At 50.0% G+C, this 23,418-nt stretch overlaps 1 protein-coding gene and 1 pseudogene across 3 annotated transcripts in view; one reads left to right on the plus strand and one right to left on the minus strand.

The window, feature by feature from the left end:
* Positions 1–453: 453 nt before the first annotated feature.
* Positions 454–1,933, minus strand: LOC149747539 (uncharacterized; annotated as a pseudogene).
* RILPL1 (Rab interacting lysosomal protein like 1) overlaps positions 1,286–23,418 on the plus strand; it is a 44,604-nt gene continuing 22,471 nt past the window's right edge. The window contains exons 1-3 of one of the 3 annotated variants that reach the window (XM_089894413.1): positions 1,286–2,254; positions 9,331–9,481; positions 14,184–22,768. In XM_089894413.1, coding sequence (XP_089750539.1) covers positions 1,946–2,254; positions 9,331–9,481; positions 14,184–14,779 — 1,056 coding nt within the window. In that variant the 5' untranslated portion in view covers positions 1,286–1,945 and the 3' untranslated portion in view covers positions 14,780–22,768. The other 2 variants (XM_022598099.3, XM_089894414.1) reach the window with 2 other exon arrangements.

Raw genomic sequence — 23,418 nt, forward strand, 5'->3', positions numbered from 1 at the left:
GGGCCCCCTCCATTGGGAGCACGGAGTCTTAGCCACTGGACCACCAGGGAAGTCCCTAACATTAATATTTTTTAATAAAAAATAACCATGCTTCAAAGCAAACAAACAAGTACCAAGGACAGTGGCATTGTCTCATACTTTTGCAAATCTCTTTAATGTCTAGCTCATCATCAGAGAGCTGGACCCTCAAATCTGCATCTACATATTCAGTCAATTACGATATGGTGGTCTGTGTTTCAGTATATGAAGAACATCTAGCCTCTCACTGATACATAGCCGGCAAAAGGGACCTCATAGAGACCCTTTGGGTATTGGGGAACCCTGGTGGTCTTCAGGCCACACTTTGAGAAGTAGTGGAGTAAATGAGGAAATATTTGTAAAGTACCTAGAATAATGCCTGGCCATAGTAAACACTCTGCATTTTTAAACTAAATGTAAAGCCAAAGCTCGATGCATTATAAACCTTAAAAAATTTTAGTTTTAATTAACATGTGTCAGGTTGGGGTGGGTTTTTACAGCTACAAGGGCGTTCAGGGTTTTTTTCTGACTTCAAGGAGCTTACAGTCTGATGGGGGGAGGAGTATGTGTAACCACAGTTAAAACTATGCAAAGAGCAGTTTTATGGGAGTAGGAGGCGGATGTGGGGATGCACAGGAAGGCGCCTAATTACGCATGCGTGGGGTGGGGGGCTGTTCAGGGAAGGCTCGCCTGGACGCGGAGGGGTGGTCTGATGGACAGGTGGATCTAGCCAGGTCAGAAGGACAGAGGGCTTGGGACAAGAAAGCTGAAATCCAAATCCCGGCCTCACCTCCTCTGTGAAGTGGTTTTTAGGTCACAAGAAGCCGCTAATAGACGTGGCTGGCGGGCAGCGCAGCCCGGCCGCTTAAGGACCAGAGGACCCCTCGACCCTTCTGCCCCTCTCCCGGGCGCCTCTCCTGGAGCCAGGGCCTGGCGCCGCCAGGTCCGCCCGGTGACCTGGTCGGACGGGTCTACGAGCCGTGGGGTCCTCGACTCCTCCCCAGGATGGGCCGCATCCCGGAGTGCACCTCTTGAGCCCTCCATTTCTCTCCAGCGCAGGGGCCGCCCCAGACACTGTGAACCGTCCAGAGAGACCAGCAACCCACACCCCTACCACCTCCTCCCCTTCTGGGCTAGTCTCGACTCCGCCGGGGCGGGAGTGGGAGAGGAGGAGCCAGGACCTGACTGGAGGAGGGGGCGGCGCGTCCGGACGCGCGGTGGGGGGGGGGGGACCGGCTGGAGCGGGGGGTGGGGGGGAGGGGAATGAAGGTCCCGCGGGTGGAGCGGCGGGGCGGGGGGCTGCGGAGCCGGTGGGTGAGGGTGCGGTGTCCGCGGGGCCGCCGGGGCGCCCTCGGGAGGCGGAAGCCGGGCGCGCCCCTCTCCAGGCCGGGATCGGGGCGGGGCGTGCGGTATCCCCGCGGGGGGAGCTGATCAGCTGGCGTCGCCGCCGCCAAAGTTTCCCGGAGGAGCCACGGCCGCCCTTCCTTGCCAGGCCCCGGGCGTGGGGACTAGCGGCCGGCAAGGACTGTTTCAGAGGGCAGCGGGGCCCGCTCTCCAGCCAGACCCCGCGCCTCCATTGCGCCCAACTCAGATTCCCAACTTGGGAGGCGCCGCGGGCCTGCGCACGCGCGCGCCTTCTTCGCCTCCTCCTCCTCCTTCTCCTCGTTCTCCCCCCACTGGGGAGCAGGCTCCGGGCCGAGCCGGGCGCAGAGACCCGCGCCCCGCGCGCTGACCCCCGGGTCCCGGCCCGCCGCCTCCGCCCATGCCGACGCCCGCCGCCCCCCCGGTGCGCCCTCGCTCGAGGGCCAGCTAAGCGCGGGCCGGCGGCGGCGGCGAGAGGTGGGCCCGGCCCGGCGCTGCCCTCGACAGCGGCAAGTTTGGGAGTTGCACTAGTTTGCGGGGTGGGGGAGAGGCCGGGCGGGGGGCCATGGAGGAGGACCGGGGGTCGGCGTTGGCGGCCGAGTCGGCGCTGGAGAAGAACGTGGCGGAGCTGACCGTCATGGACGTGTACGACATCGCGTCGCTCGTGGGCCACGAGTTCGAGCGGGTCATCGACCAGCACGGCTGCGAGGCCATCGCGCGCCTCATGCCCAAGGTCGTGCGTGTCCTGGAGATCCTGGAGGTGCTGGTCAGCCGCCACCACGTCGCGCCCGAGCTGGACGAGCTGCGCCTCGAGCTGGACCGACTGCGCCTGGAGAGGATGGACCGCATCGAGAAGGAGCGCAAGCACCAGAAGGTGGGCGGTGGCCGCAGTCTGCCCATCCCGGCAACGTGGCCGCTGGGACCTAAGGGGTCCTTCAGCACTGGGCAACTGTAGGTGCACACGTGTGTATACAGGGAATAGACGAGAGACGATCGGACTGGGTGAGGGAAGGAGGGAGGCCGCTGGCCCTCTTTTGCCCAGGCTGCGCACCCCCAGAGATTAAGAGTAGTTCTTTGGAGTCACACCTGAGTTCCAATCCCACCTTTACCACTTAATAGCCGTGTGACCTTGAGTAAGTTATTTAACCTCTCTGTGCTTTATTTCCTCACATATCAAATGGTGATACTAATAGGACCCGCCTTATGAAAATTAAATGGGATACTATCTAAAGTGCTTAGATAATATTATTCTTTTCCAGAAATGAAATAAGCGCCCCTGCCCTTCAGTGTTACCCGAGAAGATGTGATACCGGGCCGCATTCTTCATCCCACTCCAGAGCCCTCCAGAGAGCCAAGGGGATGTGACCTCCAGTCACTGGGCTTATTGACCGCCAGTCTCTGGGTTCTAATTTGCAAAAAGGAACCCTGAACCCCAGTCCAGGGTTCCTTCTAGTTTATTAACCTGAAGTGGTTTCCCCACCTCGATTTTACTCTGTGAGGTAGGGATTATTCTCTTCATTTTACAGATGAAGAAACTGAGGATCACAGTGGGGCTGGGGGGAATTTGTCCCAAGGTAGTGCTGAGAGTCTCAGCCCCAGTGGAGGTAATTCTAGTGCCTCTTCCCCACCTTCTTTGAATTGGAGGAAGATGATTTGGGGCAGCTTTAAGGCTAAGCCTCTGCCTTGTGAACAAGCGCTGGGCTCATGAATCAGGGACTCCTCACTGGGCCGGGAGTCCAGACAAGGTGCCTGGGGAGAAGGAAGTGGGAGACGTGTGGTTTCCTGCCCCAACCTCAGCCCAGGGACGCTCCCTTCAGACTGAGAATGGGAGGAAACGCTTTTCCTTGGGGGATCAGGGCGTCTGAGCAGACTCTGACTTGCTGTGTGGCCTCAGGAAATCCAGTTGGCCTCTCTGAAACTCTCTGGCCAGCCATCACATACTGTGTACTTTGAGGTCTGTGTCTTTTCAAGGAACAGAGCCCCGGCTGTGTTTGCAGTCTTAACCTAAGGGCAGACCCCTGGGTGATTAAGAGAACTAGTGTTTTGGAAGGTTTGATTGTGTTTGCCCCCAAAGGTCCCTATGCGCTGGGGTCAGGTAGGAAATTCAAGCTCCCGAGCCTTAGGCAAAGTTTCCAGGATCACACTGGGAGCTTGAAAATGTCCCTGCCCTGTAATTAATGTCAAGATTCCCAGGAGCAGGGACTTGGGAGCTAGATAGCCTGGTTTCAAGCCCTGTCACTCATGGGCTGTGTGATCTTGGACAAGTCACCTCGTCTCTCTGTACCTCAGTTTTCTCAGCTGTGAAATGGGGATAATAATAGTACCTATCTCATAGGATTGTGGTGAGAATTAAAGCGCTCAGGACAAAACTTGGGCCATTTCGAGGGCCTTACCACTGTTAACTATTGTTTTTAGGCCGGGAGAGTTTTTCACCGAGGGCTCTTAGGCTGATATTGGAGACACCACCCCCACCCCAGGTACCCCTACTCCTACCCCAGATCCTTCCATCTCTCCCGGGGGGTTGCGGAAGGAAGGGACCTTGAGATCCTGTCATACAACTGCCTCTTATTGACAGGGACTAAGGGACTTAGCCCAAGTCACACAAGAAGTCCTGGCACCTATGTCCCCACCCCTAGCACTTTAGTTCTGCCGCAGCCGGACTGGAAGACACCCTTGAGAGCCATTGGAGGCCACTAGGCCTGGAGTCAGGTGGAATTCCCAGCCAGCTGCACTTGTCACTTCTGGAATGCTATCAGCCAGGAAGTAAACACCAGTGTGTTCAAAGCCAGAGCTCATTTGTCAATACAGAGCACGATCTTTTCTAATTCGGAGGACAAAACCCTTTTTTTCCCCATCCCCGCTTCAGTCCCCTTTACTTCATATTCTTGGGGTCAAGAATATGATCCCAGTCTCTCTTGGGATCAAGAGAGACTGATCCCAAGAATATGAGCGACTGAGATCAGTCTCAAGAGAGACTGATCCCAAGAGTCTGATTCCCCTCACCCCGTAAGCCTCAAAGGCTCTTCAAGGTGCTATTTCCACAGAAATCTTAGCATGTCCTTCATCTTATCTGTCTATCCATTCATTCCTCCCTCCCACCTTCCCTCCCTCCCTTCCTTCCTTTTTTCTTCCTTCTCTCTCTCTCTCTTTCTCTTGACAAATATGGCTCCAGTAAAGCGTGCACCCTCTCTTCCACCAACTCTTCCTCCCAAAAGATCCCCGGACTCAGTTCTGTTCATCACTCAGACCTAGGCCACAGTCTCATCATGTTCTACCTGGTTACTCCATCTGCAGCCTTGTTGACCGACTGCAGCTTGCAAAGTGCCTTTCGAGGTGACTTGGGTGATGCAAAGGAAAGGAAAACCAGGTCCTCATCTCAGGCAGTGGGTGGGTAACAGGGAAGACAGGAAAAACACGCGAAGAGACTTTAGAAAGCAGTGGCTATGCAGATACAAGTGCATATAATATAAACAGCATACGTTGTTCATTTATTCATTCAACAGCTACATTTATTGAGTACCTACTAATTGCCAGGCACTGTTCTGGGTGACAGTGGCGACCACAACAGGTGAGGTCTTTGCCCTCAAGGACCTGACTTTCTAGTGCAGTGCTGTCTCATAGATATATAATGTGGCACATCACATTGATAAAAAGACACAGATGAGGTTAATTTTTATTTTTTTGGCCGCACCAGCAATTGAACCCGGGCCCTCGGCAATGAAAGCGCAGAGTCCTAACCACTGGACCTCCAGGGAATTCCCCAGATGAGGTTAATTTTAATAACATATCTTATCAAACCCAGTCGTTCCAAAATATTATTTCAACATGTAATCAATGTAAAAAATATTTTTTACATTGAGATATAATTGACATATAACATTGTATTTGTTTTAGGCTTACATTATGATTTGACATATGTACATATTGCAAAATGATTACCACATAAGTTTAGTTAACATCCATCGCCACACATAGTTAAAAAAAAATTATTAATAAGGTATTTTGCATTCTTTTTTTCCTATTATGTCTTTGAAATTCAGTGAGTGTTTAACCCTCACTGCATGTTTCAATTCAGACCAGCGGCATTTCAAGTGCTCAGCAGATACATGTGGCTAGTGGCTACTCTAATGGAATGGTGTGATTCTAGTGTGAGGAGATAGATTTTTTTTAACTTCTAAAAAATTTCAGCTTATGATAAGTACCATGAAGAAGATAAAACAGGGAAATATAAAAGAGACTGGCCAGGGATGGTGTCTAGTTGATAGGGCAGTCAGGAAGGCTTCCCTGAGGAGGTGGCATCTGAGCTGAGATCTGAATGAAGTGTAGATGCCAGCCATAGAGAGATCTGGGGGAGGGGCATTCTGGGCAGGAGGTGCAGCAAGTGCAAATGCCCTGAGGTAGGAGTGAACTTGGTGTGTGCAAGGAACACAAAGAAGGCTGGTGTGACAAGAGCAGAGCGAGTGAGGAAGAGGGGTAGGAGGTGAGGTCAGGGAGGTACAGGGGTCTGCTAATGCTGGGCCTCACAGGCCAGCGTAAGGAGTTTGAAGACAGTGCTGAGAGGAGGCTAATGAGGTGATTGGTCAGGGGCCACTTCCTGGAAGAGCCTTTTTAGCTGGTATCGAGGCAAGATCAAATTCTCCATGGTCAGCTCAGAGGCAAGAACCAGCTCCCCCAGCATCAACTTTAGTTCAATGAGAGAAGAAAAAAAAGAACTGAGGATTAAAGTCTGTATTCATCTATTGCTGCTATAACTAATTACCACAAACTTACTCAAAATCACACAAATTTATTATCACATTGGATAATATGATATTATGAATAATATCAATATGGGTAATACTGGATAAAATTCTGGAGGTCAAAAGTCAGAAATGAGTCTCACTTGGGTTAAAATCGGGTGTCAGGAAATTCATTCCTGCGGGCAACTTTAGGGGAGAATCCATTTCCTTGCCTTTTGCAGCTCCTGGGAGCCAGCTGTATCCTTTGACTTGTGACCCCTTCCTCCATCTTCAAAGTCATCAGCGTAGCATCTTCAAATCTCTAACTCTGATCTCTGCTTCGCGACCCGGGGAGCCAACCCTCGCCCCCTGCAGTGGAAGCACAGAGTCTTAACCACTGGACCACCAGGGAAGTCCCCACGTGGTCTCTGATTCTGCCCTTCCTGCCTCCTTTCACTTTTAAGGACCCTTGTGATTACATTGGGTCCACCTGGATAACCCAGGAGCATCTCCCCATCTCAGGGTCCTTAACTGAATCACATCGGCAAAATCCCTTTTGCCGTGTAAATTCGCATATTCTCAGGTTCCAGGGATGAGAATATGGACCTCTCTGGGGACCATTGTTCCGCCTACCCCAGCCAATTACACTCGAGATGGCACTGGGGCCCTCTGTATGCTCAGCCTGTGTCAGGTGGGAGCAGAGAGGACCAGGGCAAGAAGAGCCTGATTCAGCTGCCAGCCCACACCTGCCTGTGGGAAGGTCCCGTGGCCACTTACTTCATCATTCCACCACCACTTTCGCCCTCTAGCCCCACCCTTCACCTCCCCTGGTGACCTTGAAGCAGCTGTGCGAATACTTAGTTATTACCTCTCATTTCCCCAGTGCAGCAGGCTTCCTGACAAAGGAGATGGGATTTAGGAACTTATTTAAAAGATGAAAGGAGGCGATGCTGACATCCGGCCACCTGGGCCGGCTTGGGATGGGCTGTAGGAGGACCAGAAATCAGCAGACATATGTTTAGCACTTTCTGGGTACTGGGCCCTATTCCAAACATCTACATATATTAACCATTTAATCCTCATGACACCCCATGGGGGTAGATATAACACTGTATTCCTCATTTCCAAGGCACCCTAAGGTTGAATAACTTGTCCAAGATCAGCTAGTAAGTGGCGGAAACAGAATTCAAACTCAGGTCAACAGGCTCCAGTATCCACGCTTTAAACCAGCATTCTATACAGTTTATGATTTTACAAAATACCTCTTTTTTTTTTTTTTGGTAACAGCTTTACTGAATATAATTCACATACCATACAATTCACCCATTCAGAGCATACAATTCAGTGGTTTTTAGTTTATTCACAGAGCTGTGCAACCATTACTACAATCAATTTTAGAACATTTTCATTACTCCGCGCAGAAAACACAGACTCATTAACAGTCATTCCTCACTCCCTGCCAACCTTCTGCCCCTAGAAAGCTGCCAGTATGCTTTCTGTATCTATGGATTTACCTACTGTGGACATTTCCCATCAACGGAGTCAAGCACTGTGTGCCCTTTTGTGACCAGCTGCTTTTGCTCAGCGTCATGTTTTCAAGGTTCATCCAAATTGTAGCATATGTCAGTATTTCATCCCTTTTTGCCTGAATCATATTCCAGATACACCACATTTTATTCATCTTTTCATCAACCGATGGACATTTGGGTTGTTTCTACCTTTTGGCGATTATGAATAGTGCTGCTATGAACATTCATGTACCTGTTTTTGTGTGGACACATGTTTTCATTTCTCAGACCCTACAAGTGGAATTGGTGGGTCATATGGTAACTATGTTTAACTTATTGAGGAACTGCCAGGCTGTTTTCCACAGTGGCTACACCATTTTACATTCTTACCAGCCATGCACAGGGTTCCAATTTCTTCACATTCTTGCCAACACTTGTTATTATGTGTTTCTCTGATTACAGCCATCCACAAAGTAATTTTTATAGACATCTTGTTTATCCTCACATTCAACCCTGTGAACCTTTATTTTTTTATTTTACTGAAATACAGTTGACACAATATTATATTAGCCTCAGGTGTGCTATACAGTGATTTAACATTTGCACACATTATGAAATGATCACCAAGCTAAGTCTAGTAACCATCTGTCCCCGTACAAAGTTATTACGATACTACTGACCACATTCCTTATGCCGTATATTACATCCCTGTGGCTTATTTATTTTGTAACTGGAGGTACCTCTTAATCCCTTTCACCTATTTCACTCCCCCTCCAGCGCCTCCCCTCTGGCAACCACCTGTTTGTTCTCTGTGTCTAAGAATGTTTTCATTTTGTTTTGTTCGTTTGGTTTGTTTTTTAGATTCCACAAATAAGTGAGATCATATGGTATTTGTCTTTCTCTGTCTGACTTATTTCACTTAGCATAATACTCTGTAGGTCCATACATGTTGTTACAAATGGCAAGAGTTCATTCTTCCTTATGGCTGAGTAGTATTCCATTGTATATATGGACCACATCTTCTTTATCCACTCGTCTATTGATGGACACTTAGGTCGCTTCCACGTCTTGACTATTGTAAATAATGAATGCTACTGTAAACATAGGGGTGCATGTATCTTTTCAAATGAGTGTTTTTGTTTTCTTCACTGTGAGCTTTTATAGTAGGGCTCCCCAACTAAGGGAAACAGCCTCAGATTTGTAGAGTGAGTCGTCCAAGTCTGCTTGAAGAGATTCCCATTTCAGATGTACAGGGAGCTCCGGGGCCAGGTGGTATCCCTGGGATCTTTGCAGCCCCTTTCTCCCTTGGAGAGAGGTTTGTCTTGATGGAGGGCCTGTCCAAAGATCAGGGACGTGACCTCCCTAGAGAGATTGGTATGTCTGGGTCCCTGCAGCCTGGGGCTGCCCCTCCACCCTCTCTCTCCTGTCTAGACAGTTAGAAGGTACAGTTCCAATGCCGTTGTTGTCTTCAGGGCATTTCTAACTTGGCCAGGTCCTAACGGCATAAATGCACGCCTTGCCCAGAGGAAGGACACCTTCTGTTTTTCATAAAGTTGCCATGTGGTCTAGTGATGGCCTGATCTGCTCACCTGCCAATGCTTGGTTCTCATGGAGAAGGGAACAACCCAAAGCCCCAGCAGCCCTGAGCTGCTCCCTAGGGTCAGGGGGGTAAGGCTGCTGCCCTGGGAAGGCTGTGACCCCACTCCGGCCCCTCACCCCCGCAGGAGCTGGAGCTGGTAGAGGACGTGTGGCGAGGGGAAGCGCAAGACCTCCTTTCCCAGATCGCCCAGCTGCAGGAGGAGAACAAGCAGCTCATGACCAACCTCTCCCACAAGGACGTCAGCTTCTCCGAGGAGGAGTTCCAGAAGCATGAAGGTAAGAGGAGGGGCCAGCATGGGAGGTGAGGGGAAGGCTCTCCCCACTGCCATCACCGGCATCACCAGTGACAGGAGTGTGGTCCCCAAGCAATGGTGTCTCATGCCATGTGGATTCTCACCATCACTCTGCCCGAGAGACATTGTGTAGCCTGGTGTACAGGTGATGAAACCGAGAGGTTCATTTGACAAATTGTTCGAGAGTCCTCACTTTTCCAGCCTCTTCTCTAGGCACTGGGTATACACATTGGGCAAGACAAAGCCACTGCCCTCGGGAAGCTTATGCTCTAGTGCAGAGGAGATAGGTGATAACTATGTAAACGGACAGATGACACAGTTCCAGATTCTGACCAGGGTTGTGGAAGAACTAAAATCTGGGGGGGATATGCTAGAGGTGACTTGGTGGGGTGCTTCTTTGGATATGGGGATCAAGGAGGGCCTCTCTGATGAGGTGACATTTGAGCCCTAATGAAGTCATGGAGTGAGCCATGCAAATATCTTGGGGGGAAAGCAGGTGCAAAGGCCCTGGGGCATGACTGTTTATGGAAACCAAGGAGACCAGTGTCACAGAAGATGATCAAGACCAAGGGTGGTTAAAGATGAGGTCAGCGGGGTCAGCAGGGCTCAGATCACATAGCCCCTTAGAGACCAAGGTTTGGATTTTATTCTAAGTGTGCTGGGAAGAAATTTGAGGTGCTTGTCACGGGTACACGTTTAACAATGAGCAACCCAGGGTGGCCACCCAGATCTGATTGGTGCTGGAGCCCCCCGACTGCCATTCGTCCTACGAACAGTTATCTAGAACCTTGTCTCCAGGCCTTTGCTGGTGCTGGAGAAGCAAAGACAGACAGAGGGGTTTGGTCTGGGCCCCCGTGCGCTGCATCAGCTGTGGGCCCCCCAGCAGCCTCCTTCTCATTCAGAACCTGGCTCTGATCGCAAGGAATCTCAGGCCCAACTCTTTAGCCTGGGTAAACTTCCTGGGTCCCTATACAAGCCCCCTCCTTGTTGGGAAGGGGGTGGACTTCCGTGGGGGCCTGAAGTTCAGAACTCGTGTTTACCACTCTGTGAGAATAAAGTAGCACACTGTATAAGGGCCGTAGGGACCAAGGAAAAAGGAATTGTTTGACCTGGGTGCTGGCATCCTCTTTTCCTTGGGTTCCCTTTGTTGAGATCTGAGTTGTGCAGTGAAAACAAAAGTCGTAGTGGTGATAAGTGTTGGTGCTAGAGCCAGACTGCCCAGTGTGAATCCTAACCCAATACTTACTGGCTGAGGGACCTTGATCAAGTCACTTGACCTTGGTGTGCCTTAAGTGCCCCCTGTAGAAACGGGGGCAATAACCATATCTCCCTCATAAAGTTGTGAGGATTAAATGAATTAATACGTGTAAACTGAATAGTACCTGGTGCCCACACTCAGCAAGTGTTAACTGTTGTTACTATGAGTTGTTGTTATCGAATCCAATCTCCTTTTTGAAAAGAGGAGGAAAACAGGCTGAGAGGGCGCATCCTTCCTCTTTATGGCTTAGGAACACTCCGTTGTCTGTTTGGACCACGTTTCGTTTATCTATTCATCCACCGATGGACGCTGAGTTGTTTCCAACTTTTGCCTGTTGTGAAGAGTGCCGCTGTGAAGGTTCTGGTACCTTCATGTTTTTCTGTGGACATGTGTTTTCGGTGCTTTGAGGTATATACCTCGGCGTGGAATTGCCGAGTCCTGTGGTAACTGTGTTGAACTTAGTGAGGTGCCCACAGCCATCTTTTGTTTTTTTTTGTTTTTTTTTAAATGTTAGTCATCTCCCTAATTAATATCGTTTGGAATCCTACCTTATGGTCTGGTGGGTTTTATTTTATTTTGTTTATTTATTAATATTTATTATTTATTTGGTTGCGCTGGGCCTTAGTTGCGGCTTGCCGGCTCCTTAGTTGTGGCATGCGAACTCTTAGTTGTGTCACACATGTGGGATCTAGTTCCCTGACCAGGGATGAACCCGGGCCCCCTGCATTGGGAGCGTGGAGTCTTATCCACTGCGCCCCCAGGGATGTCCCCATAGCCATGTTTTGGTCTGTGACATTTCTGCAAGGCACCCAGAGGCCTCCAGGGGTGACCTTGGAACTCCCCCTGCCTACCCCAGTGATGCCCTAGAGGCCGCAGGTCCCCCAGGCACGGGCCCGAACACCCTAAGCCGCTTCCTCGGCACTCGGTTGCATGTGTGTGCACACGGCACCCCCCGTGTGGGAGAGCTTGGCCTTGGCTCTCTGCATCCCTGCTGGGCTCTTCATCAGACAGCCCACACGGGTGCCATCTGAGACGCACTTAATTGGCATCTCGCGTGGGTCCAGCTCCCGGGGGTGAGCTCGGGGAGCCTCTAGTGTTCAGCTCGACAGCAGCCCTCACCCTAGTGGAGAAACTGGGCAGATGCCAGGCATGCCTTTCACAGTTATTTTTATTCTGCCTGGGAAGCCATGGGAACACAATAAGGGCAAAAGCATGTCTTCCACCTGTGAGGGGAACAGACACTGGGCCAGGGGGGTCCCTGGGAGGAGGTGCAGCCCATGAAGTTAGACTGTGTGTCTGGCACCACTTTAGGCAGTGGGGCAAGGCCTAGGGGCAAACAGGATTTAGGGGGTGAGTGGGCTGGGATGCCCGCTTAGAAGAGCCAACCCTGCCCGGAACAGTGCTGCTTTCCCAGCCATTAATACTGGGCACTGCGACGTAGAGAACAAACGTATGGCTACCAAGGGGGGAAGGGGGAGTAGGATGAATTGGGAGAATGGGATTGACACATACACACTACTCTGTATAAAATAGGTAACTAATGAGAACCTACTGTAGCGCACAGGGAACTCTACTCAGTGCTCTGCGGTGACCTAAAAGGGAAGGAAATCCAAAAACGAGGGGACATATGTGTACGTAGCTGATTCACTTTGCTGTACAGCAGAAACTAACACAACCGTGTAAAGCAACTCTACTCCAATAAAAATTAATTAAAAAAAAATACTGGGCAGTGCGCTCAGAGCACCTGCCAGTCTCCTGTCTCCCCCTCCCTGGAAGTCTCCAGATTAAAAAGCACTCCCCTACTTCTTGTATTTGGAAATCGTCTTGTCAGCACCTGGAAACTACTAGTTAGCACATGCGGAGATGAATTACAGATATGGAAGCAATTGGACTGGGGGCATGGGGGTGCAGAGATACACTCAAGCGTCTGGAAAAAAATCCTTGGGCTCTGGACAAACAACTCTGTCACCAGGAGAGGATGAAAACTGACCACGTATCCATTTTCTGAAGGGCAGCTGGGAACAGCACTGTCCAAAAAAAATGTAAGGCAATACACTGGTTGCTCTTCCAGTTGTGTACATATTTCGCCTTTTACCAAAAAATGTAAGGCAGGCCACAGATATGACTATGATTTTTCTAGGTGTGGCATTAAAAGAAAGTAAAAAGGACAGGTGAAAGTAATTTCATTAATATTTTTATTTAACCCGGTAGATCCAAGATATCATCCTTCAACATGTAATCAATTTAAAAATTATCAGTTGGGGGGAATTCCCTGGTGGTCTAGTGGTTAGGACTCTGTGCTTTCACTGCTGAGGGCCTGGGTTCAATCCCTGGTCAGGGAACTAAGATCCTGCAAGCCTCATGGTGCAGCCGAAAGAAATAAATAAAAATTTAAAAAATTAAAAATTAAAATTATCAGTAGGGTATTTTGCATTTTTTTCATATTAAGTCTTTGAAATCTGGTGGGTTATTCATTCATATGTAATATAATATATATATGTATGTTTTACTGTGATAACATACACGTAAAATTTCTCATCTTAAGCTGGGACGAAGTGAGAGAGCGGCATGGACATATATACACTACCAAATGTAAAATACATAGCTAGTGGGAAGCAGCCGCATAGCACAGGGAGATCGGCTCGGTGCTTTGTGACCACCTTGGGGGGTGGGTTAGGGAGGGTGGGAGGGAGGGAGATGCAAGAGGGAAGAGATATGGAGACATATGTATAGGTATAACTGATTCACTTTGTTATAAAGCAGAAGCTAACACACCATTGTAAAGCAATTGTACTCTAATAAAGAGGTTAAAAAAAAATTGTCATCTTAACCATTTCTAAGTGTATAGTTCAGCAGCGTTAAGAACATTCACATTGTTGTACAACCAGACTCCGGAACTCATCTTGCAAATGTAAACCTCTGTCCGCATTAAACAATAACTCTCCATTTCTCCCTCCCCCAGCCCTTGGCAACTGGCATTCTACTTTCTGTCTCTATAATTTTGACTACTCCAGGTAGCTCACATAAGTAGAATCATACAATATTTGTCTTTTTGCGACTGGTTTTTTTCACTGAGCATAATGTCCTTGAGTTTCATCCATGTTGTAGTTGTGTCAGAATTTCCTTCCTTTTTAAGGCAGAAAAATATCCCATTGTATGGATAGAGCACATTTTGTTGATCTACCCATCTGTTGATGGCTGATGTGTATTTTACATTTTCAGCACACGTCCATTTGTACGTGCCCTATCTCAGGTGCTCCATTGCCACTAGTGGCTGCTGAGTTGGACACACAGAGCTAGAATATTCTTGGAGATGTGCCTGGGTAGAGCAGTCTGTTATAAGGGGAATGGGCTGTGGAGTGAGGTGGACCTGAGTTTAAATCTCAGACCCACTCTTACCAATGGGTCACCTTGTTCCCATCCTCAGGTTCCTCACCTGTAAGGTGGGTGTGGCAACTCCTGACACCCAGGACTGTTGAGAAAAATATATACAGCATCAAACGCAGAACTAGTCAACAAAAGATAGCCCTGGGGGGCTTCCTTGGTGGCGCAGTGGTTGAGAGTCCGCCTGCCGATGCAGGGGACGCAGGTTCGTGCCCCGGTCCAGGAGGATCCCACGTGCCGCGGAGCGGCTGGGCCCGTGAGCCATGGCCGCTGAGCCTGCGCGTCCGGAGCCTGTGCTCCGCAACGGGAGAGGCCACAACAGTGAGAGGCCCGCATACCGCAAAAAAAAAAAAAAAGATAGCCCTGGGCTTCCCTGGTGGCTCAGTGGTTGAGAATCTGCCTGCCAGTGCACGGGATCCGGGTTCGAGCCCTGGTCTGGGAAGACCCCACATGCTGCGGAACAACTGGGCCCGTCAGCCACAACTACTGAGCCTGCGCATCTGGAGCCTGTGCTCTGCAACGAGAGGCCGCGCGACAGTGAGAGGCCCGCGCACCGCGATGAAGAGTGGCCCCCGCTTGCCACAACTAGAGAAAGCCCTCGCACAGAAACGAAGACCCAACACAGCCAAAAATAAATAAATAAATTTATTTATTTTTAAAAAAGATAGCCCTGAGGGCAATTACGTTGCTTTTGTCCTGCCAGTTGAACCTTTTGTGGGATCCGAGAGTGGCTGATTCGAATTTCACCTCAATAGAAATCGTCTGTGCACCTTCTATATAGGACTTTCTCCATATGCTTGCTGTATTAGTTTCCTGGGGCCACTGTAACAAATGACCACAAACTGGGAGGCTTCAAACAAAGAAATGTATTCTCTCACAGATCTGGAGGCCAGGGGTCCAAAATCAAGGTGTCAGCAGGGCTGTGCTCCCTCCAAAGGTTCTAGGGGAAGAAGCTCCCGCCTCTTCCAGGTGGCAGCTCTTGGCTTGTGGCTGCATCACTCCAACCTCTGTCTCTGTTGTCACGTGGCCTCTGCGGGTCTGTGGGTCTGACTCTCCCTCTCCTTTCTCTTATAAGGACCCAGTCATTGGATTTAGGGCCCACCCTCACTTAGCCTGACCTCCCCTTAACTTAATTACATCTGCAAAGACCTATTTTCAAGTAAGGTCACATTCTGAGGTTCCAGGTGGATGTGAAGTTTGAGGGGACATTATTCTCTCCGGTACACTCGCTGATAACATAAGGAGCTTGGGCTGTGAGACTTTGAGAGGCAGTAGAGTGGTCGCAAGAGTGTGGATTCTGGGGACTTCCCTGGTGGTGCAGTGGTTAAGACTCCTCGCTCCCGATACAGGGGGCCCGGGTTTGATCCCTGCTCAGGGAACTAGAGCCCACATGCTGCAACTAAGACCCAATGCAACCAAATAAATAAATAAATATTTTTTAAAAAGTACTATGAACAAAAGATGGTCTGTCCATGTAATGGGATATCATTCAGCCATAAAGAGGAATAAAGCACTGATACACACCACAACGTGGAAGAAAAAAAAAAAAAAGTGTGGATCCTAGAGCCAGACTGCCGGAGCTTGAATCCTGGTATTAGCTGTGTGGCCTTGTAAAAGTTAACGAGCTACTGTGCACCTGAGGTTCATCGGCTATACAAGGCGGGCAGCAGGGGTCCTACTTCGTAAAGTATTCGGAGGATAAAATGAGTTAAGTTCTGCTTATGTCAGCATCTTCTAGAAGGAGACCTGAGGTGAAGATGTTCCTCTGCTGGTGATTCATTAAGGAAGCAGCCCTAGAAAAGACTATTGGGGAAGTGGAGGAATCAGAACAGGGAAAGGAGGAAGCCCAACAGAGTCCATGCAAGGCAGCGAGCTCTGGGGTGTGAGTTACTCCTCAGAGTTGCCCTGCCCTTAGGCTTGGGGCCTGTACTTTCTTACAGAGCCTGCCAGCCAGGGAGCCCAGGGTGCCTGGTCAGTAGCAAAAGCACACTGAAGGGCTTCCCTGGTGGCGCAGTGGTTGAGAGTCCGCCTGCCGATGCAGGGGACACGGGTTCGTGCCCCGGTCCGGGAAGATCCCACATGCCGCGGAGCGGCTGGGCCCGTGAGCCATGGCCGCTGAGCCTGCGCGTCCGGAGCCTGTGCTCCGCAACGGGAGAGGCCACAACAGTGAGAGGCCCGCGTACCACAAAAAAAAAAAAAAAAAAAAGCACACTGAAGAGGGGCGAGGGGTGAACACAGGGTTCTGAGGGGGTCTGAGCACCGCTTCATCCGTGGTGAGCGCTGAGCCCAGTAGCTGGTGACGGCAGGTGCTTGATAAACATTGGTGATCATCACCATCCAGTATCAAAGGCGCTTTTCTGACTCTGGGGGAGTGAAAAACGTGTGGGTCTGGTACTAAGAGACCTGGATTATGCTCCAAATGGCCACTAACTCGCAGATTTGGGGCAAGCGGCTCAATCTTCTCAGGGTGTTTTCTTCTTGTAGAGACTGAGGGGCACAGACAGTATGGGTTTGTGGGTGTTGGTGGTTGTTTTGGTCTTTAACAATGGAAACTATTACATGTATTTATTCATGTTGTAAAAGTTGAAACAAAACTGAAGAAAAACGTGAGAATTCCCTTTGCCTCCTTTCTCACTCACCAGAGGGAAGACCATCCCTTTCTCTGCATTTACACATATTCCACGTGCGTGTTGCTTTTAAATAAGAAAAAGCTCCTACAGTGCTGGCGTTGACATTGCAGGGAATGTGTTTTGTTTATAAAATAAAAGGGATTATGCTGTATGGATTGTCACTTGCCTTTTTTTTTTTTTTTTTTTGCGTTACGCGGGCCTCTCACTGTCGTGGCCTCTCCCGTTGGGGAGCACAGGCTCTGGACGCGCAGGCTCAGCAGCCATGGCTCACGGGCCCAGCTGCTCCGCGGCATGTGAGATCTTCCCAGACCGGGGCACGAACCCGCGTCCCCTGCATCGGCAGGCGGACTCTCAACCACTGAGCCACCAGGGAAGCCCTGCCTTTTTCTTTTTAACAAATTATAATTATGTGTTTACTGTTTGGATTGCCCTTTTAGAAAAATTGACAAGCGAGTCACAGAACATAACATTAACAGTTTTGAAGTGTACAATTCGGTAGCATTTAGTACATCATTTAATGTATTTATAATGTTGTGCCATCATCACGTCTATTTAGTTCCAGAACATTTTCAACACCCACAAAGGAGACCCTGCGCCCATAGCAGTCACTCCCCAGTCCCCCCTCCCGCCTGCCTTTGGTAACCTCTAGTCTACTCTCTGTCTTTATGGATTTGCCTATTCTGGACATTTCATATAAGTGGACTCATACAATATGTGGCCTTTTGTGTCTGGCTTCTTTCACTCAGCATCATGTTTTCAAGGTTCATCCACATTGTAGCCTGTGTCAGTGCTTCATTTCTTTTTACGGTTGAATAATATTCCAGCATTCGGATAGATCACATTTTTTTAATCCATACATCTGTTGATGGACATTTGAGCTACTTCCATCTTTTGGCCATTGCGAATACTGCTGCTGTGACTTTGTCACTTGCCTTTTGCTTTTTTTTTTTTTTTTAAGGTCAAGGTTTTTTTTGTTTTTTATAAATTTATTTATTTATTTGTTTATTTTTGGCTGCATTGGGTCTTCGTTGCTGCGCGCGGGCTTTCTGTAGTTGTGGCGAGAGGGGGCTACTCTTCGTTGCGGTGCGCGGGCTTCATATCGCGGAGGCTTCTCTTGTTGCAGAGCACGGGCTCTAGGTGCACGGGCTTCAGTAGTTGTGGCACACAGGCTCAGTAGTTGTGGCTCACGGGCTCTAGAGCGCAAGCTCAGTAGTTGTGGCGCACAGGCTTAGTTGCTCCACGGCATGTGGGATCGTCCCTGACCAGGGATCGAACCCGTGTCCCCTGCATTGGCAGGCGGATTCTCAACCACTGAGCCACCAGGGAAGCCCTTGCCTTTTTTTAACTGGCTACATAGTGTCCCATTGTGTGGAAAGTACTTGTTTAATCATTTCCTTGCTAGTGGATGTTTAGATCATTACCAGTTTTCACTACTACAGACTCGGGACCTGGGACTGACCTTGCACTTGCTTCTCTGTGCACTTGCCCGAATGTCTCTTTACTTTAGATCCCAGGGTCTTGCATTGCTGGGGTGACTAAACAGTTGCTCAGAACTCTCCTGGCTTTTGTCTATGTCTGTGAGTCTGTTAAAAACACTTAACCTTTTAATTTTTCAAAGCACTTTCGTAACGACACTTGGACTTAGCAGCAACCTTTGGAGCAGGGAAAACTGGTATTTCTATTTTATAGATAAAATAACAGCTAACACTTAGAGACTCTTACTCTGTGCCAGGCCTGTTGTGAGCACTTCATGTAGATTAACATATGCAGCCTCACGAGAGCCTCCCAGGTGGGGCCTCCACATGATCCCCATTTGCAAGTGAGGAAACAGGCACAAGGCACAAGTTCAGCTGCAAGGGAAGTGGCAAAGCCAGGAATGAGTCCAAGTAATCTAGCTCCAGACTCTAAGCTCTTTACCGTTTGTTCTCTAGCTTCTTAGTCCTACAGCTACTGACACCCTTGACAGATGGGGAGTTCCCTGATGGTCCAGTGGTTAGGATTCTGGGCTTTCACTGCCATGACCTGGGTTCAATCCCTGGTCGGGGAACTGAGATCCCGCAAGCCGTGAGGTGCAGCCAAAAAAACCCATTGCTTTCTTTGGGACTTCCCTGGCGGTCCAGTGTTTAGGACTCGGCACTTTCACTGCGGTGGCCCGGGTTCAATCCCTGGTCGGGGAACTTGGATGTAGCTGGGCTCCAGATCCAGGTTTCCTTTCTCTGGGCTCATGCTCCCCTGCGCCCACCCCACGTAGCTGTTCTGCTCACCTGATTTCTCCAGGAGTGGAATCTGCCCCCACCAAGGATTAAATTTAACGAGTTAGGCCCTTGATGCCCCTGCCTGGAGCCTTTGCGGGACAGGTGCTCAGAGAGCAGTGAATACTTTCGTGGCTTTTTCACAGACTCTGCCTACACCTGATTTCAGCCCTCCTTCTCCACACACACACACACACACACACACACACTCGCTCATGCACTGTGTCTAAGGAGCGCTTTTTCGGGAGGCGTTAGCAGTGTCCTCTTGTCACACTAGCCCAGGCCCAGGCCCCGCCTTGCAGCAGTGGCCCAGGAGTTTTGGGAGGGGGACACCTGGTGCCCAGAACCCCCAGATGGCCCTGTGTTTCCCCATTGCAAGTCTGGGGGCCCTTCAGCTCACGAGTCCAGCTGAAGAGCATCCTTTGAGAAGCAAGGAGTGTCTGAAGAAATAACTGACTTTATGAACTCCAAGTGGAACGTGTAGTTATTCTTTTTCATAGCTGTACAGTATTCCATTGCTTGTTAGTATCAAGGTTTATCTATTCATTCTACTATTTCTTAAACATTTATTTTCCTTATTTTTTTGGCTGCGTCGGGTCTTAGTTGCAACACACCAGGGAAGCCCTTGGTTCCCTGATCTTTGTTGGGGCATGCGGGATCTTTCCTTACGGCGCGAGGTCTCTTCGTTGCAGTGCTTGGGCTTCTCTCTAGTTGTGGCGCACGGGCTCCAGGGCGCGTGGGCTCTGTAGTTTGCAGCACGCGGGCTCAATAGTTGTGGCACGTGGGCTTAGTTGCCCCGAGGCATGTGGGATCTTAGTTCCCCAGCCACGGGTTGAACCCACGTCCCCTGCATTGGATCCTTTGCCACTGGACCACCAGGGAAGTCCCTATTCGTTCTACTATTGATGGGCGTCATGGCGGTTTCCAGTTTGGGGCTATGATGAATGAAGCTGCTGTGAGCACTTCTGCACGTCTTGTGCTGTACAGATTGTCCCTACTTTACTTACCAGTGTATCTGTCTTTCAAATAGCCACGTAGTGTCCGATTTTCCTGCAGTTTATTGAACCACCCTTCTACTGGCGATCGTGTGCACTGTGCACGAAGGCCTGTGGGGGCTGATGCCCAGCATTAGCTGCCGGCTCACAGAGGATGTGTAACAGCAGTAGTAGGTGACGCCTATTGGTTTTCCCAAGTAGCAGCCCCCCCCCCCCCCGCCCCGGCAGCTCAGACGAGCATTCCTGTTGCTCCGCCTTCTCTCCAGCACTTACATTGACAGTCCTTTTCAGTTTAGCCGTCCTGGTGAGGATGCTTGCCCCTTCTCTCCATCCCTGCCTCTCCACTCCTGCTTGGGCTGGCATCTCTGAGGGACGTGTGCAGCTTCTCTTCATCTCTCAGCCTTCTAGCTTGGTATGAGGTCCAAGGAGGAAGCTGAGTGGTCTGAGGGGCAGAATGGATGCCCCAGGCCCACCAGTAGGAAAAGATCCTATTTCATGGCCTTGTGTGATTTCCTAGTGTACTTATTTTATATGTACAGCATTGTCAGAGAGGTGGAATAAAGAAAAGCATCATGGGACTTTCCCTGGTGGTCCAGTGGTTAAGACTCTGTGCTTCCACTGCAGGGGGCACGGGTTCGATCCCTGGGCAGGGAACTAAGATCCTGCATGCCGAGCGGCGTGGCCAAAAATTAAAAAAAAGAAAGAAAGAAAGAAAAGAAAAACATCAGCGTGTCCCCACTTTGCAGGTGAGGAAATGGAGGTTCAGAGAGGTTAACGTCACTTCAGAAATCAGAGGCCATATGCTGTGATGGAACCCAGGCGTTCAAAGTCATCCTTATTGCCTCCGGGGCCTCCCAGTCACTCAGCTGACAGCTTTTCTCATCACAATTGCTTTCCTTCCAGCTTGTCTCATTTGCATACCAGGCACCCCTGCCCTCCTGTAAGTCTTTCCTCTATGGCTGTCCCTTCCTGGTCTCCTTGGCCTGACCCTCCAGCTCCGTGCAGGCTCTACGTGTTGAGATCCTGAGGTTCTTGTTGCCCCTTTAGAGGAAAATCCAGCCTCCTTACCAGGCCTCCGAGGCCCCGCATGGTCCAGCCTCACTCCCAGCTCAAGCCTGTATCACCCCCTCAGCCACTGTGCTTCGGCCACTGGCACTGCCCTCCAGTGCCTCAGATGCAGGGTCTCCTCCCATAGGGCCCCTGCCTGGGAACGCTCGTCCGCATCACCTGGCTGCCCTCCCCCGCTTCCGGTCTCAGCATTAATGACCCTTGTCCAAGAGGCCTTCCTGCACCCGCAGTCTACATTGGGTCTCCCTCATCATTCTTTCTCAGCCCCCGTTGAGTCTTTCACAGTACTTGTTATGGTCTGTAATGACACACACATCTGTCTAATGCCTGTAAGTTGGTGAGAGCAGAATTGTACCACACTTATTTGCCATCATGACCCTAGCGATTAGCTCAGTGTCAGGTATACAGCAGGTGCTCGATAAATACTTGAGGAATGAATGTCGAACGTGTATGCACAGTAAAATGTGAGTACTCCCAGCAGGTGGCCCTGTCTCGAACAAAGTATGGGCTGGAGTCTGCCCCATGGTGACACATTCTGGTGACCTGCCAGGAGCTTCTGAGTCTTGTCCCCCAGTGGGGAGGCAGCATGGCATCATGGAGAGGACACAGGACTTGGAGTCAGAAAACTTGAGTTTGAGCCCCAGCTCCACCAGAGCCTAGCTGTGCGACTTTGAACAAGTCTGTCTCTGGGCCTCAGTTTTCCGTATCTGTAAAATGGGACTCACGTTAAAACGGCCACAACAATAATACCCATTTCCAGTGGTTGGGAGTGAGAATGAAATAGGGTCGAGGGTGTAAAGCAGTTTATCCTTACTGGGCTTAGTAGGAGTGAGCTATACATTGGGAACGTGGAGGGGAACTAGTCCTTCTTCCATCAGCCAGCCTGGAGCATCTACCGCGTATGAAGCCCCAGACTACAGAGACGATTGAGACAGGATGGCTGCCTTCTGGGACCGTCCTGCCTTTGTGCCTGTTACATAAAGCCTCCAGCTCATCAAGGGCAGGGTCTGGGTCTTCTCTGGGTTTGTAGCCCCAGCAGCATCACACACCGTTCTAGACACGCACCATGAATGCTCGTTCATCGTGGTGACTTCCTGCTTGGGAATATCCAGGACATGAGGAGGGCGGCCAGTGGAAAAGCTGGGATGGAGCGGCTTAGAGAAGGGAGTCCCATGGGGAGAATAGCTGAGGAATCACCCACATAGTTTCTTTTCCCCAGGGCCTGGTCGTCTAGTGGTATGTCCCCTGAGTCCCATAGGGGAGGAAAATTGGAGAGAAGCAATGGTTTCTCCCTTGTTAATCTGTGGTTGAGCCTGACTACCACTCTCCCCAGCTCTGGTCTCCTGGGGAGCAGGGATTAGCTCTCAGGCTTAGTGCCTATGAGAGGCTGAATAATGGGCCCCCTAAATATCAGGTCTTAATCCTTGGAACCTGTGGCTGTTACGTTCTATGGTAAAATATTTACAGATGTAATTTAGTCAGAATCTTCAGATGGGCATTTATCCTGTACTATTTGGGTGCACCCTAAATGCCATCACAAGTGTCCTTATAAAAAGGAGGCAGAGGACTTCCCTGGTGGTCCAGTGGTTAAGACTCCATGCTTCCAATGCAGGGGGCATGGGTTTAATCCCTGGTCAGGGAAGTTCCACATGCCTCACTGTGTGGCCAAAAAAATATTTTTTTTTTGAAAAGGAGGCAGAGAGAGATTTGACACAGACAGAAGAGAAGGAGGCATGTGACCACAGAGGCAGAGACTGGAGTGATGGGGCCCCAAGCCAAGGAACGCTGGCAGCCACCAGAAGCTGGAAGAGGCCAGGAACAAATTCTCCCCTAGAGTCTCCAGAGGGAGCACAGATGTGGTGACGTCTTGATATTGGACTGACGTTTGATTTTTTTTTTTTTTTTTTTTTGCCCGTGCTGCATGGCTTCCAGGATCTCAGTTCCCCAACCAAGGATAGAGCCCAGACCACGGCAGTTAAAGCCCGGAATCCTAACCACTAGGCCAGCAGGGAACTCCCAACATTGGACTGATTTTAAACTTCTGCCTTCTGGAACTTTGAGAAAATAAATTTCTGATGCTCTTAGCTGCCAAAATTTGTTGGTTATTTGTTACAGCAGCACATGAAACTAATACAGCATCCATCCGCACGTTCCTTAATTCACCAAAGCCCTGAGCAGACACCTACTGTGTGCCGGGCACTATGCTAGTCCAGGGAATACACAGTGAATAGGTTAGGCAAGGTCTTGCCTCCTGGGCTGACCGTATACTTGGGGGATGAGGGGCAGGGAGAACAGACAACACCCTTTGAGCACCTGCTGTGTACCAGACATCT

Source organism: Delphinapterus leucas, chromosome 14 (assembly GCF_059928025.1).
Source record: "Delphinapterus leucas isolate spDelLeu-1000000601 "Yukka" chromosome 14, BTC_Dleu_Yukka2, whole genome shotgun sequence".
NCBI classification, from domain to species: Eukaryota; Metazoa; Chordata; class Mammalia; order Artiodactyla; family Monodontidae; genus Delphinapterus; species Delphinapterus leucas.